Source organism: Bubalus kerabau, chromosome 19, assembly GCF_029407905.1.
Source record: "Bubalus kerabau isolate K-KA32 ecotype Philippines breed swamp buffalo chromosome 19, PCC_UOA_SB_1v2, whole genome shotgun sequence".
Classification (NCBI taxonomy): Eukaryota; Metazoa; Chordata; class Mammalia; order Artiodactyla; family Bovidae; genus Bubalus; species Bubalus kerabau.
Window position 1 is genome coordinate 59,999,921 of NC_073642.1, and position 17,154 is coordinate 60,017,074.

A 17,154-nucleotide genomic window follows, 5' to 3' on the forward strand; every position below is an offset into this window, starting at 1 on the left:
AGCTCCGCTCTGAGTTGTGGGTGCCCTCCCTAAAGAGCAGGGTGCCCAGGGCCCTGGGTGCAGCCTGGCCCCTGGGCACTGAGGGTCCACCCTGCCTGTCCCCACCTGCTCACCTCTGGGAAGGTGACAGTGACGATCCTGGGGGCTCTACATGCACAGGGAGTCTGCGTCCTCTGGGTCACCTCCTGCTGTGAGGCTACACCCATCATGGGAACTTGGCTTATAACCTTTCAAATGTCATGATGGCTACTTCATTATGGCTAGAGTGATTTTAAATGATAAATCTATTTAACAATATAAATTAATAGAACTTTTCACTTTAATGCAGCATGAACAGAAAAGTTAATATGTGCTCAGCAGATAGAGTGTTTGCAAAACATTCACTGTGGAGCATCCACTTCATCCTGAGGATGCATTACAGACTGGGTAACAAAGCACAGTCTCTCCCTCAAGGACTGTTTTGTTTTCATGGAAAAATTCAGACATTACATAAACAGAGAGGATGATATAACGTCACGTACATATCAGCAGCTTCAGTCATTATCAACATGGGGCCAATATAATTATTCCCTACGTCCTAACCCCTTTCCTCTTTTGGGTTTGTTTTGTAGCAAATCTTACACATCCTGTTATTTTAATTCCAAGAATTTTTAAAAATACTTAAAATGGCATATCACACTTAAAATAAACATAATTCTTTAATATTATCCAATATCAAGTTATTACTCCCCTGCTACTGCTGCTGCTAAGTCACTTCAGTCGTGTCCGACTCTGTGTGACCCCATAGACGGCAGCCACCAGGCTCCCCCATCCCTGGGATTCTCCAGGCAAGAACACTGGAGTGGGCTGCCGTTTCCTTCTCCAATGCATGAAAGTGAAAAGTGAAAGTGAAGTCGCTCAGTTGTGTCCAACTCTTAGGCTCCTCCATCCATGGGAATTTCCAGGCAAAGTACTGGAGTGGGGTGCCATTGCCTTCTCCAATTATTCCCCTACGTGGTGCCTAAACTTAAAAATTTTTTTTCTGAATTAAGATGCATTGTAGACCCAATGTCTGCGCATGGCATTTAATTACTTTATCTCTAAGTCTCTCTCTCCATATTGAAGTGAAATTTATATAACAAAATTAGCCACTTTAACATGTAAAATTCAGCAGTGATTAGCACATTTACAATGCTGTACAACTATCACTTCTTTTTAGTTTTGACAGTTTTATTCACCCCCAAAGGAAACCCCATATCCATTAAGCTCTCACTGCCCATTACAACCTTTCCCCAGGACCTGGTAACTACTAATAGACATTTCTGTATCTCTGGATTTAATATCTCAATATTTTATATAAAGGGAATGATACAATATGTGACCTTTGGTGACTGGCTTCTTTCCCTCAGCATGATACTTTCAAGATACATCTACCCTGCCTGTGTTTCAGTATTTCATTCCTTTTTCATCTGGTGGCTTAGATGGTAAATAACCTGCCTGCAGTGTGGGAGACCTGGGTTTGATCCCTGGGTTGGGACGGTCTCCTGGAGGAGGAGGGCATGGCAGCCCACTGCAGTATTCTTGCCTGGAGAAGCCCATGGACAGAGGGAGACTGGTGGGTTACGGTCCATGGGGTTTCAAAGAGTCAGACACAGTGAAGCAACTTAGCAGCATGCATGCAAGGTCATTCGACATTTACCTCTTTGAAGAACCTCCAAACCTATTTCCAGAGCAACTGCACCATTTGACTTCTTCATCAGCAATGTACAAGGGGTCCAATTTCTCCATATTCTTGAAACATGTGCTGTTGATTTTCTATTATTATTATTATTAATACAGCCTTCTTAGATTTGAGTTAATGTCTTGCTGCGGCTTTGATTTCCCTGAGGATGGTGAGCATGTGTTCAGTGCTTAGCAGTCCCTTGTGTATGTTTTCTGAAAAAATGTCTATTAAAGTCCTTTTTCCACTTTTTCACTGGATTTTTTGTCTTTTATTATTGAGCTGTAAATATTCCTTAAATATTCTAGATACAATTTCCTCATCAGATGTATGATTTGCAAATATTTTTTCTCATTTTGTCGGTTTTCTTTTCACCCTCTTGATAGTGGACTTGTGATGCACAAAATAGTTTAAATTTGATGAAGTCCAATTTACCTATTTTTGTTGTTACTGCTCATGCTTTTGGTGTCAGATCTAAGAATCTGTTGCAAATCCAAGATCATAAAAATTCACTTCTATGATGTACTCTAAGAGTGTTATCTGTTTAGCACTTATACTTGGGTCTTTGATCCATTTTGACTTGTTTTATATATGGTGTGAACCATCACCCTGACCCACTCTATTTTTAAAGAAATATATTACAATGTATTTTAATTGAGACTTTAGTATCTGTGCCCATTATAATATTTAAAGCTTCTTGAGAGCTGGTATCCTGATATTTGTACACTGTTGAATTCTCAGCAGGACTACAGGCATTACACATAGTGGACCTAATGAACGTTTGGTAAATAAATGAGTGAGTGAGTGAGTGAGTAAATCACCATAATTTTAGTCACAGAAAGGTATTATTGATATGACTGGCATAGATCTTCTAACTTCCTATTTGTTTTATATTTGATCCGTCTGTATTTTGTTTTTTTCTTTTTCTCTTGCTGTATTTTTGGATTATTTGAGGAGTTTTCATGTTTTTGTTTTGGTCAACTGTTGGATTAAAACCTATACTTTTTAGTTTGTGCATTTTTTCAGGGTATTGAGAATGTACAATAAATCTTTAACTCATCAATATGTATCTTCTGATAATACTATATCACTTCAAGTAAACTATAAAACCTTACCTCAGTATTCTGGCTTTTTTTCATCCTTTTGTCCCATATGCAATTGTTCTCTTTTCTATAATTTACACGTGTTAAATCCCATAATACATTGCAACTTTTATTTTCTACACACAGTTAATTGCCCATCAAAGAGTTTCACAATAAGAGAGGAAAAAAAAAAAAAAAAAAACACTTTTCATTATTTTTGGCACTCTTATTCCTCTGTACAAATTTTTGTTTGCCTATTTACTTTCTGTCCCAAGAACTTACTTTAACACTTTGTAATGTAGGTCTACTGGTAATGAATTATCTAAGATTTTGTTTGTCAAAAAAAAATCAATATTTTGCCTTCAATTAAAAAATGCTCTTGCTGGTTATACAAATGTGATCTTATAAAACAACACTCATTTCTTGTTACTGTCTCTCACAATTTTGTCACTCAATTCTGTTGGGCTCAGTAAGGCTGTTTCCACTCTGGGTGTCTCCTGTGCTTACTCGCGGACCACGGCTGACTGAAGCCATCGGACGCTTCCTTACTCACATGCCTGGTGGTCGATGCTGCTGTGAGCAAAGATCTCAGCTGAGCTGTGGTCAGGACACGCACATGGGTTACTTCCATGTGGCTTGGCCTTCCTCACAGTGCTGTTCTAAACTCAGAAACCGCAGGCATCACTTGCCCTCCACCATAACGGCTGACAGTCATAAAGGCCCAGCCAGGAACTGCCAAGATCACATACTTGGGTGAAAAATATTGCTTTGGTTCTCTTTGCAAAATATTTCCTCCCAAGTATTCCCTATATTATCATTTAGATTTATGATGTTTTGCTTTCTTTTTACTCCTTTTTCTTCTCCTTATGTTTCCTACTGTGACTAAAATTGTATTAATTTCTTTTTTTACCGTGTGTGTGTGTGTATATATATATATATATATATATATATATATAGTCTAATTTATTTGTTTAGTATGCCCTTCCTTTTCTCTATGGTCTAAATTGGGTGTTGGGTACAAAGCTAGTTTTCCAGCCTAATATAATTAGACCATCAAAAATTGTTTTTGTTCAGTCTTTAAGTCATGTCCAACTCATTGTGAACCCATGGGCTGCAGCTTGCCAGGCTCCTATGTCCTGCACTATTTCCTTGAATTTGCTCAAATTCATGTGCCTTGAGTCGATGATGCCATCCCACTATCTCATCCTCTGCTGTTCACTTCTCCTCCTGCCCTCAATCTTTCCCAGCATCAGGGTCTTTTCCAGTGAGTTGGCTCTTTGCATCAGGTGGCCAAAGTATTTGGAACTTCAGCATCAGTCCTTCCAATGAGCATTCAGGGTTGATTTCCTTTAGCATTGACTGTTTTGATCTCCTTGCTGTCCAAGGAACTCTCAAGAGTCTTCTCTAGCACCACAATTCAAAAGCATCAATTCTTCACGGTTCAGCCTTCTTTACGGTTCAATTCTCACATGTGTTCATGACTACTGGAAATACCAAGCTTTGACCATACAGAGCTTTGTGAACAAAGTGATGTCTCTGCTTTTTAATATGCTCTCTAGTTTTGTCATAGCTTTCCTTCCAAGGAGCAAGCATCTTTTAATTTCATGGGTGCTCTCTTAGCTCAGTTGGAAAAGAATCTGCCTGCAATGCAGGATACCTGGGTTTGATTCCGGGGTTGCGAAGATCCCCTTGTCAACTACAAACTGGCACTTACCAAGAGCATTGCCAAGGACTGAACAACAAAGACATTTGCCATCTGCCTCTATGGAGATTGAACCCTATGCTGCTATAGCTGTTGACCTTCAGCAACCCCTGAGGGAGTTCAGGGTGGAGTGAGGCGCTCTGTGCTCCAGGGACTCTGGTGGGACAGGTCTTTAGACAGTTGGAGGTTTTTAGGAAGAGATTTTATGATCTCAATCCTTGCATCTCCTCATATCTAGAGAAGCACTAACTCCCTTCAAGTTGACATCAGACCCTCATGACTAACAAAAACCGTTTGTAAATTGAGTGCTTCATGGTATTGAACTCCCCTTCACCAAAACCTTATATATTGACTTTTCAGAGCTGTCTGAGATGCTGCCTCAAGGGCTGCAGGCCTCATTTTGCCCCAAATAAAACTTAACTCACAACTCTCAAGTTGTACACCATTTTTTAGTCAACACCCTGGAGAAGGAAATAGCAATCCACTCCAGTATTCTTCGCTGGAAAACCCCATGGGCAGAATAGCTTGGCAGGCTACAATCTTTGGGGTCGCAAGAGTTGGACACAACTTAGCGAATAAACCAGTCACTGTCTGCAGTGATTTGGAGCCCAAGAACATAATATCTGTCACTGCTTCCACTGTATCTCCTTCTATTTGCCATGAAGTGATGAGACTGGATGCTATTTTTTTGAATATAGCATCCTGACTGAATGACCTTAGTTTTTTGAATGCTGAGTTTCAAGCCAGCTTCCCCTCTTGACTCCCATTAAATGGCAGGTGGATGTGGCAATGAGCCCTCTGGGACCTGGCAAAAAACATGAAGAATACAAGCAGCCTGTAAGTGTTAGCCATTCAGTCATGCCCGACTCTTTGCTACCCCATGGACTGCAGCCCACCAGGCTCCTCTGTCCATGAGATTTTCCAGGCAAAGATACTGGAGTGGGTTGCCATTTCCTTCTCCAGGGGATCTTCCCAACTCAGGGATTGAACCCAGGTCTTCTGCACCACAGGCAGATTCTTTACCGACTGAGCTACAAAGGAAGCCCATAGGAAGTCAATAGCTACTGCTGCTGCTGCTAAGTCGCTTCAGTCGTGTCCGACTCTGTGCGACCCCATAGATGGCAGCCCACCAGGCTCCCGTCCCTGGGATTCTCCAGGCAAGAACACTGGAGTGGGTTGCCATTTCCTTCTCCAATGCATGAAAATGAAAAGTGAAAGTGAAGTCACTCAGCTAGTCCCTGACAAATTGGAATCAACATGTCAACCCACTGCTTAAAATATCAGGACTTACAAGGGAAAAATAAGCTATAGTCTTATTTTAGCTGCTATTTTCTTTGGGATTCTCTGTAACTTCAAAATATATTGTCAATTCTGGAAATTACTGGAGACTAAAAGGACATGGAAGGAAAAGAACTGAATGGACTGAAAGGAAAAGCTATGACCAACCTAGGCAGCATGTTAAAAAGCAGAGGCATTACTTTGCCAACAAAGGTCCGTCTAGTCAAGGCTATGGTTTTTCCAGTAGTCATGTATGGATATGAGAGTTGGACTATAAAGAAAGCTGCCAAAGAATCGATGCTTTTGAACTGTGGTGTTGGAGAAGACTCTTGAGAGTCCCTTGGACTGCAAGGAGACCCAACCAGTCCATCCTAAAGATCAGTCCTGAATGTTCATGGGAAGGACCGATGTTGAAGCTGAAACTCCAATACTTTGTCCACCTGATGCATGTCCACCTGATGCAAAGAGCTGACTCATTTGAACCCTGATGCTGGGAAAGATTGAAGGCGAGAGGAGAAGGGGATGACAGAGGATGAGATGGCTGGATGGCATCGTTGACTCAATGGACATGAGTTTGAGTGAACTCCGGGAGTTGGTGGTGGACAGGGAGGCCTGACGTGCTGCAATCCATGGGGTTGCAAAGAGACACAACTGAGCGACTGAACTGAACTGAACTGAGAGCTTACACCTAGTGTTATTTGACTTAACTCTTCATGCAGACACCTCCCCCACCTCTATCCAGTCAGGGAAACTTTCTTATCTGCATTTTAGAGATAAAGAGATTAAAGTCCATGGATTTTCAATAAATATCCTGGGATCACACAACTGGTAAAGAGTACTTTCAGGATCGAAGCTCACCTCAAAGCCGTCATCATGCTCAGTGGTGTCCAACTCTTTGCAACCTCTCTGGACCTTAGCCTGCTGTGCTCCTTTGTTCATGGGATTTTTCAGGCAAGAATACTGGAGCGGGTTGCCATTTCCTGTTCCAGGGATCCTTCCTGACCCAGGAGTCGAACCCAGGTATCCTGTATTACAGGCAGATTCTTTTCCTGCTGAGCCATCAGGGAAGCCCAACATCACTAAGTCAGTGGTTTGCAAACTGTGCTTGGTAGGACCCCAGGGATCTCCAGAAGTCTGGCAGGGATTGTAAGGGATTGTCACGGCTGGAGGGATGTGACTATGATGGATGAAGGGACAGGTTTTCCCATGAGCCCAGGAAATACCTGAAATTATCTCATTGAGACAGCTAAGGAGAGCTCAAGGTCAAAAAGGGAGGACGATTAGCTCCTAGGGTGAACCAACACTGAAGGAGAGCAGGGCAATGTCCAAGTCACAGCAGGTCCCCCAAATAGATGGTGCTGGAGACCGGAGGACCCAAACACTTGTACTCCAGACACCCTTTGGGGACCTTGGGCTCACACCCCTTCTGTGGGAATGGGGGAGGAGTGCTTCAACTTACAAATCAAGCTGTAAACAAATAGTGTATTGCATTTTAAAATCATGTCCTATCACATATGCAAATGTGCACACTCACACACACACACACACACACATACACACACACTTCAAAGAAAAAATACACAACACAATGTTAACTTGGATTTCCCTGGGCGCTAGCATTCTGGGAAATACTTTACAAGCCCTTCTCTACATTTTTGGGATTTCTCTGTGATCCTTAAAGATGATATCAGACCAGGAATAAAACACTAATAAGAATCAATAATTCTTTAAAAAGAACAATAATTTGGAGTAGTTTTCAGTGATTCATTTGATGTTTTCTGAGTTGTCACATATTCCTCAGTGAGTATTTCATAAGCAGAAGAGAACTCTAACATGCGAAAGGTTTTTTTGTGGGTTTATTTACTAGCTATTTTATAAGGGGAAAAAGCCCTATTTCGGTAACTATATTGTTTGCGTACACCTAATGAATCCTGTTACCAGAAATGTTCATCTGCCCATTTCCAGGCTGAGGTCTTGTTCCCTCCTACATTTCGTAAGCCAGAGAAGATATCTTTGGAGGATAAATAGACAAACAAAGAGACGAAACTCCAATATCTGGGCAGGCGGCGGCTCTGGATCCACTGCCCACATCCCGCTCTCACAGGCAGGTAATCCGTGATGCTCCCACACTGGGAGACAAGGGACCCCTTTCCCAGGGTGGTTCTGTCCTTGGCCAGGGATGAGTAGAATCTGAGGCAGGAGGGAGGCGGGAGGATGTGTGTCTGATGCTGGGAGGGTTCTGAGTCCTCTGAAGACCAGTCCTCTCTCTGGGTCTCTGTTTTCATCCTGCAAAGGGAGGGATGTGCCACCAGGGCTTCTGGGGACATTCCTGCTTTTGAGTCTTTGGGGTTGTAATTCGAGCCAGCTATGCCCCATCCAGCTGTGCATCCAGCGTCAGGTCAGAGGTCCTCCGAGGGCCCTGAGGTGCGTCTCCTTGCCTGGCACAGGGCACTGCTCTCAGATAGTTCTGGGGACAGAATTAGTGCACCAGGTTCCTCTGGACAGAGGCTGAGGGGTCTCTAGGGGGAGGGGGTTTCCTGGGCTCCACTGTCCCTCCAGGGACCCCAGCAAGCAGACAGGAGCTGAGTCTGTCCAGCACTGAAAAGACAGACAGCTCAGAAACAGAGCCAGCCCTGCAATCAGAACAAATGAATAGTCCAGGAATAGTTTTGGAAGAAAATGGTTAACTCATTTGGCAAAAACCATTGTACCACTCCTGAGTAAACTAACAGTTTAGGCAATCGATCGCCTCTCTCCGCAGGCTTGTGTGAGGGCCTTTCCCCTGGTCTCTGGACAAGAATCAGCTCAGCTTCCTGCCCTACACCCCTCCTCCGCTCCCCTCCAGTCTCCTCCCATCTCTGCCTCTTGTCTCTCTCGCCTTCCCCCTCCTACCCCAGCTTCCCTCTCTATTCTGAGATGAGGGGCGGAGGCTGCAGGGAAACAGCCCTCTTTGCTGAGGTCACAGCTTTGACCTCAGTCTCTCCTGAGGCTTCTGGGCAGCATCTCAGTCCTCTGTCCCCAGGGATCACAGTCTGGCTTGTTGAGTCCCAGAAAGTGTCGCTAGTGGAGGGGGTGACACGTCTGGAACTCCTCTTAGGAGCCCAGCACCTTCTTCCTGTACGTCACTTGAGCCGTTCCACGTGTTGGACGGAGGTGGGAACTGAGGATCAGAGAGGTGCAGTCACTGCTCGTCACCACACAGCACTCACAAGTGGTCCAAACAATCCTCGACCAGGTCTCTGACACTCTGAGCTCACCCTGCTTCTCCCCACTAGGAGGCTTTTCCAGGTTCTTGATGGAAACACCCTCCACATGTCCACGTGGCAGGGGCTGAGCAGAACACTCTGCCCTCCTTGTTCTTTACACCAGCCCTCCTCTGGGCAGTCAGGCTCCAGCACGGCTCCCGCTGCCTGTGGCGGCCTCTCTCCTGAACGCTCACTGCGACCAGGCACCTCAACAGAAGAGCCTCCCTGAGGTCACACCCTTGTCCTCAGAGGCGGGGAGAGGTGCTGTGTCCTGTGATCAGTGCAGGGCTCCTTCCTGGGGGGACAGAGAGGAGGCATGGTGGGAAAGCAGCCCTGCTTTCTAGGCCCTCTGACGGTATCAGCTCCTGGGAAGAGGGAGATGGGTTCTTGCTGGACAGCACGTCACACCCATCACCAGCTTCCCCACCCTGGAGCCAGGCACCCCAGGCTCCTCACCCTTAGTACTCCACTGCTTGCTGTGTGACCTTGGAAAAGCCCCTTCCCCTCTCTGTGCCCAGTCTCTCCACTGGGGAAATTGCTAATGATCACAGCACTTGACCAAAGGGTGAGAGGGAGCCCAGAGCCTCCTCGTATGTGTTGGGAGCCCAGCAGGGTGCCTACCCCTGGGAGGTCACAGAGCAGCAGGGCTGAGAGAACAGAGACCACGGGGGATAGAGGGTGGGGGTTGGGACGTCATCTGACAGGTGGAGACTGAAAGGAGCTTTGCTTTTCAGACATGAGGGCAGAGAGAATGTTCCCCCTCCTGGCTCTGGGGCTCCTGGTGGCTGGACTGTGCTCCAGGGTCCACTGCCTCCCGGAGAATGTGACCCCAGAAGAACAGCACAAAGGGACATCTGTGGATGACCACTCATTAGCCTCCAGCAACACCGACTTTGCCTTCAGCCTCTACAAGCAGTTGGCTTTGAAGAACCCCAATAAGAATGTCATCTTCTCCCCTCTGAGCATCTCCATAGCCTTGGCCTTCTTGTCCCTGGGGGCTCGTGGCCCCACCCTGACAGAGATCCTGGAAGGTCTCAAGTTCAACCTCACAGAGACTCCCGAGAGAGAAATCCACCAGGGTTTCCAGCACCTCCTGCAGATGCTCAGTCGACCCAGCAATGAGCTGCAGCTGAGCGTGGGCAACACGATGTTCGTGCAGGAGGAGCTGAAGCTGCTGGACAAGTTCAGGGAAGATGCTCTGGCGCTGTACGCCTCCGAGGGCTTCTCGACCAACTTCAAGGATCCTGAAGCTGCCAAGAGTCTAATAAATGACTATGTGAAGAATAAAACTCAGGGGAAAATTGTGGACTTGTTCAATGACCTCGACCCACTCACAAAGGTGATACTGGTGAATTACATCTACTTTAAAGGTAGGTTCCCGGATTAGTATTCAAAAGGAACTGCACAATTTTTTTTGTTGTTGTTGTTGACTTCAGGCTATTTCTGTTCTGGGTCAGCCAACTGTGTCATTAGGCAAAATACTATAGAGGAGTGGACTTCCCTGGTGGCTCAGTGGTAAAGAACCTGCCTTACAATGCAGGACACATGAGATCGATTCCCAGATTGGGAAGATCCCCTGGAGGTGGAAATGGCAACCCACTCCAGTGTTCTTGCCTATAAAATCCCATGAAGAGAGGAGCCTGGTGGGCTAGAGTCCATTGGGTCACCGAGTCAGACAGGACTTAGTGACTGCACACGAGCCCTCAGTTTAGGATGCTGGGGCATCAAGACCCTGCACCAACCATAGGCTTTGTGTGTTTTGGGATTATTTCCCAAACTCCAATGCTCATTACAGGACGTTAGTGCAGGGAAGCTGCTAACCCTTTGTCTGACGCAGAGGGAGAGTTTTGTTTTGACTTAATCTTACCCGGCTGCTAGAGGAAGGGTTTTCCCATTCTCATCACTCTTGTGTGTGTCCTTCCTGATGAGGTGGTGTTGGAACCCTCGGGAACCCTCAGCTGTGCCCACCATGGGCTGGTTCTGACCTGCCAGGGGACTTGGTTTCTGGAGGCTCCTGGTGAGGCCGGTGGGCTTCACAGTGAGACAGACTCTGAGGAGCCTGTGCATCCCCAGGGTCTTCATCTGTGCTCTTCTATCAGCTTAGGGTGGAACAGGCCAGGCCACCATCCGGGAGCAGCCTCTGCAGAAGGGAGCCTCCTAGACAGGATCTTCTCCCAGCTGCAAGCTGGTCTGATGCCCTGTCCCGGTATCAGGAGGTCAGCATGGCAAACCTCAGCCTGGATATTCACAAGGGGCGGAGTAGAGGCAGATGGATTTTGCACAGGGAGCAAGAAGGGCCAATAGGGACCCAGAGAGGATCACTGAGTCAGAAGTGGTCAGGTGTCTAAGACCCACCAGATGTGGAGCACAAGATTGCCCTGAGCTAGGGGTTCCTGGCAGAGCTCAGAATGGCCCTCTGGGGCCAACGTTTTCATCTGTAAATGAAGGCCAAGAATGGAATTGCTCTGAAATATGAATTCAGGGCTGACTTTCCCTGGATTGTTCTTTGTATCTCCTGTGCTTTCTTCTACCATCCCATCCTGAGACTTTTTCCTCCAAAATCTCCTTCCCAGGGGCACACCAGCCAGCCCTGCTTTCCCTCTGCTCCTGCCTCTCACCATGAGGACAGAAGCAGAGGTGGAAACAAAGCAGGAGGTGGGGGTGGATACACATTCCCTGAAGCCCCAGAGCCCTGAACTCCCCTAGAAGTCCTGGCCTCAGCGGGGATCCATCCTCCTGAGTGGAGACCCGAGTCCTCTCCTCTGTTGACCCCGCCCTGCCCTCCAGGTCCCCGTGTGGCTCTGGCTCCAGCCGGGCTCACAAAGCTGTGGGGACCTGTGTCCTCCCTGAAAAGCCAACGACTAACCCCTGGTCACTTGTTCCCATGAAGGACCAGGAGGTCCCATATCTCCCCAGGCCCAGCCTCACCTCTGTCTCGCCCATGCCCTCCACATTCCTGTTGATTGCTCATGTAGAACAATTAACCAGCTTTGCTTCGTGTTCCTCTTTTCAATCCTGATCTGTGTTCACTTCCATTCCCAGTGTTTACCTACCTTCCCAGGTGTATGGTCACACCTACCAGAGCCCTCCCTAGAGGCACGTGGTATGGGGGGCTGCTGTGGGGAGGGTCTTCCCTCTGAGGGACCAGGGGGTGGGGGAGGGAGAGGACACAGTCTCTGCACTCACAGACTCCTCACCTATCCCTCCGCCTCCAGCCCAGTGGAGGACGCCCTTTGATCCCAAACAAACTTACAAGTCACCGTTCCATGTGAGCAAGAACAAGACTGTGGAGGTGCCCATGATGAGCATTGGGGACCTGGTGACCCCTTACTTCCGGGACGAGGAGCTGGACTGCACGCTGGTGGAGCTCACGTACACCAGCAACGACAGCGCCCTCTTCATCCTCCCCGACGAGGGCAAAATGCAGGACCTGGAAGCCAGGCTGATCCCAGAGATGCTGACGAGGTGGCGAGAATCACTGTACCCCAGGTGACTGTCCCCAGGACCCAGGGCTGTGGGCCCAGCTGCCTTCTCCGTCCTTCCCCCTCTTCCTGGACTCCTGACCCCCAGCAACAGGGCCTCCGGAATGTCCAGGGGATGTGGGAACTGCTGGGAGAACCCATCCAGGGGTGACCTTGCTCTTTGCTGCCTGTGTGGGTCTGGGCTTGAATTTCTCCTTCTACAAGATGATGACCTCAGAGGGGACAGTGGCTGAGGTTTCCACTGCCTCTAACATGTGCTGAGTCATGAGGACCCTCAACACAGCCGCCAACACGCATGCACATTCTCTCCATGGCGCCACCCTTTGTAGGTGGAGGGAGGAAGATGGAACTGTAGGCAGCTGAGGACTCAGGTGAGACAGAGGGTGAGGACCAGCTTGGCATGGTCTTTCCATCATAATCACTCGTTTATTCATTCATCCACTCAACACTGGCTGAACAGATTAATTCAGGATATGCTACGCCCCAGGGACTATTCTCATAATAATAATAATAATTTAGACCCTGAGGATAAGTAGGCAAATAAGCCCCTAAATCCCCTACCTTCACAGCACTTATTTTGTAATTGCAGGAGATAGACAAGAAACAAATAAAATAACTGAATTATTTGTTACTTTGAGAGGTGAGAAATGCAGAGGTGAGGGATAATAAAGGAAAAAGATAATTATTCCCAAAGGTAGTTTGTGATTGTAAATAGAGTGTCCTTGGGTGATGTCTGAAGTGAGGCACTGAGCCATGCAGATGTGTTGGGAAAAGCATTCCTGGCCAAGGGAACAGCCAGTGCAAAGCCTCTGAGGCAGGAGCCAGTCTGGTGTGGTTGAGTATTAGTGAGGCCAGAGCAGCAGAGCAGAGGGAGTGAGAGGGGAAGTTGGGCAAGGTCAGGGAAACCAGGGGAAATACAGATTACATGGGACCTTGCAGACCCCTTGACTCCCCCCATCTAAGGGAAATGGAAACTCGTCACAAAGTTTTGGCCCAAAGAGTGAATGATCCGAGTAATGTTTTAAAAAGATCGCCCGGGGCACCTAGCGCCTGGGCAGGACAAGAGCTGCCTGCACAGGACAAGCATGGAGGCAGGGAGGCCAGCCAGGAGCCCAGCGGGGTCACCCAGGGGAGCCGCTGGGGGCTGGACCAGGAGGAGCAGGAAGTGTGGGGAGGGGTCTGGCTCTGGGTAAACTGAGGGTAGACACACAGGCCAGGAGGTGGGATTCAGGAGACCTATCTCAGGGGGACAAGGGGAGAGACAGCGCAGGGCCAGGGTCTGCAGGGGTGGGTAGGGATTGGGTGAGGGCAGCATGAGGGGGGCAGGGGTGCCCCAGACCCAGAGTCCCACTCCCAGGCTCACACTCCCCTGGCCACTCCCTGTGCTTCTCTGGGGCTCAGCTCCCTGCTGCGAGGGGAGGGGTGTCCTTGACCCTCTGTTCTGAGTGTGGGATCTGCAGACCCAGGGGCGATGGGTGTGGGAGGCACTTTATAAACCATAAGGGACTGGAGATCTTCCCACAAGTGATGTAGAAGCTGTAGCTCCTTCCCGACTCCTATCCAGGGGACCTGACACCTTGGGGCTCCTGACTCCCAACCCCTCCTCCCTGTAGATCCCAGGAGACCCAGGACAGGGGACCCCCTCGCCCTGCCTGTGCTCCCTTTCCAACCCTTCCCCCTCCAACCCCAAGAGCTACCACAGAGTAGGGGTGCAGTGAATACAGGTAAATGGAGAGAATATTCACCGCACACCTTGATTTAAAGCCCTGAGGCGACATGGATCTACACACTCCTGGCCCACGGAGGATGTTCAGTAATATCTTATTGAGTAAATGGATAAGGATGAGTGAACAAATGAAAAATGACAATGAGGAGAATCGTTACCTCTGTATTCCAAAAGGACCCAGAGCTTAAGGGGAGTCACAGCCTCCTCATATTTGGCATTTGTAAGACCAGACACCCTGACAAGAGTCTTAAGGGAAACACAGAGAGAGAGAGAGGGAGGGAGGCCTCGGGGTGGGAGACAGCATCTCTTGCTCCAAGAATCTGCTGGTAGCTCTGCTCAGAAGCAGCAGCCCTACCCCCAAGGAACTCACTAGGAAGGCAAGACAGAGACGCTGAATAGGATGATTCAGGCCCCCAGGTCCCTTGATTGCAGCCCCCAGCCCCCCAGGTCCCCTCCAAGCCCCTTTCAGCTCCTTCCTTCCCTGCCGCCCACACTCAGGCCGCCCTTGTGCTGTGGATCAGCCCCTCTGGCTTCCCACATTCCTGCAAGTGCATCCACCTCCTCCTAGGCTCCTCTTCACCCAGTTAGATCCATCCCCTCCCCTGGGACTCAGGCTCCATGCCACCTCCTGCAGGAAGCCTTCCCGGTGCCTGTGGAGCAGCACAGTCTCCCAGCAGTTGTGGAATCCATGCTGGAGGAGGGTGTTTCCTGTGCCCTGCAAGCTTGCAGGGGAGGAGCAGGGGCAGGTCCCAACCTCTGCGCACTGTCCCTAGGTTAGACTCCTGCAGAAAGGAAAGGATAATTAATGAATTAGGAAGAGTTAGCCAAATGTGTCTAGAAACTTGAGGAAAGGAGTACTTTTTCCCCCAGAGGTAAGGTGGTGGTTGGAGAGTAAACCATGGAAGATCAAGCTGAGTCAAGTATGAGTTCATTTTTCGTATTTCCTAGACGGATACATGAACTCAACCTACCAAGGTTTTCCATCTCCAGTGACTATAAACTGAAAGACATACTTTCCCAGCTGGAAATTAAGAAAGTCTTCACCCAGGAGGCGGACCTGTCAGGAATCACAGATGACCACAAGCTAGAGGTTTCCCAGGTGAGTCCAAATTTTGGACAATTCATCCTTCTTCTAGGAGCTTGAATGGGGGCAGACAGGCAGATGCTTGGCTAATTTTGGATTTAGAAATTCCTTGAATTTCCTATAATTCAGTAGCCCTTCCCAGGACTCCCCAAGCCTAGGGTTACCATCATATTGGGGGTTGTCCCCACATCCTTGAAATATGTGACCCGGATTCCATTACTGGGAAAGACCTGGGTGATATCAGCGGTGGACCCCATGCCAAGCTCTACTCTTCACTCCTATAGAGGCAAATCCTATATCCCTTAGTTTTCTTCATCTGTAAAAGGAGGTGATAGTTCTTATCCAGCATGCAGAGTCTAGCAGAGCAGTAAGAAGTAATAGGCATAACAGTGGCTCAGGGCCATTGTGATGAATATACACTAAGAGCAGGAAAGAAGAACACCAGGGGTCCTGGTGCTGTGATCCGAGAAGCAGAGGAATCAGAGTGAATGAGAGGGGTGGGTGCTGGACAGCCCTGCAGTCTCCCCTGCACCCCACCTGCCAGAGGACCTGATAAAGCAGACACGGGTGCTAGAAGCCAGAGGGGTTCAGGGATGGGGAATTACATCCTAGGCAAAGTAGCCAAGGCCTCAGGGACATGTCAGCTGGGACAGGAGAGGAGGAGAGCTGTTTCCATCCAAATCTGCTGCTTGGAACTGGAGAACTGTGATAGTTCCCTGCAAGAAAACAAAATGCCTTGATGTGGCCCCTGCCCCCACACTAGGGGGAATTCGGGGGCATCACAGTCTCTGGACTCAGAGAGGGTTCCAGAATCAGGGAGTCCCGGCTCTGTGCCTCTCTAACCCTTGACCCATCAGTGACAACCTCACTTTGCACACCTGTGCATCACGACGGCAAACCAGCTGACAGTCTGATGGGAGGACAGACAAATTGAACAGGTTGACAGCACAGTGACAGACCAGACCAGGAGCAGGTGGATGAATGCCAGTCCCCAGAGGCGCTCAGGCCCCTGCTCACATCTTGCCTCCCCCATCTCCAGTGGATAATGTTCTGGCGTCCCCACAGGTGGTCCACAAGGCCGTGCTCGACGTGGGCGAGGAGGGCACGGAAGGAGCTGCTGCCACGGGAATCAAGGTGGGAATCACATCCATAAATAATCACATCCCCTTGAGCTTCGACAGGCCCTTCCTGATTGCCATAGTTCTCAAAGACACCCAGAGCATCATCTTTTTGGGGAAAGTCACCAACCCCAGTCAAGCCTAGAGCTCCCCTCCGAATGGCGGGTCCACTGAAGAAGGAGCTGGGTGCCCTGGTCCCTCGGAGCAGCCTGACCTCTGTGCACCGAGGCGAGGAGCAGCCCCCCTATCCAACCCCACCCGCTCACCCTCGGGAAGGAGACAGTGACAATGCTGGGGGCCCCTGTGCACACGGGGTCTGCCCTGCTCCGGAGGAGGCGCTGAACCCTACACCAGCAATAAAGCACCTTCCTTGGACTGGACTCTTTCCTGTGTGTCTCCGCCCTGATCTGCCTGACTCCACGCCCTGCTGCTGCCCGGGCCCCAGGGACAAGCCCCTCTGACATCCTACACACACTAGGCCCACCCTACTTCTGAGGCCCTCTGCTTCAGCCTCACCAGCCAGCCCAGGAGCCAGTTTTGTGCCTGTGACCAAGCCCACTGGACCGCAGGCCCAGGACTGGGAGAGGCCCGGCTGCCCAAAGCCCACTTCCAGGGGCTCTGATTCCAGGTCCAAGTTCACGCCTCCCTCCCCAAGACCTGGGATATCCCCTCGTGCTCAATGGTAGGGGGCTCCAACCCTGACCTCTTCTGGCACAGCCCCTGGACCCTTCCCTCCTG

At 49.0% G+C, this 17,154-nt stretch overlaps 1 protein-coding gene across 1 annotated transcript; it reads left to right on the forward strand.

Moving 5' to 3' along the window:
• Positions 1 to 9,742: 9,742 nt before the first annotated feature.
• On the forward strand, positions 9,743 to 16,775 carry LOC129633805 (serpin A3-8). Its single transcript, XM_055555732.1, has 4 exons — positions 9,743 to 10,376; positions 12,222 to 12,495; positions 15,163 to 15,313; positions 16,364 to 16,775. The coding sequence occupies exons 1-4, from the start codon at positions 9,743 to 9,745 to the stop codon at positions 16,559 to 16,561; spliced, it is 1,257 nt and encodes a 418-aa protein (XP_055411707.1). The 3' UTR covers positions 16,562 to 16,775.
• Positions 16,776 to 17,154: the final 379 nt, after the last annotated feature.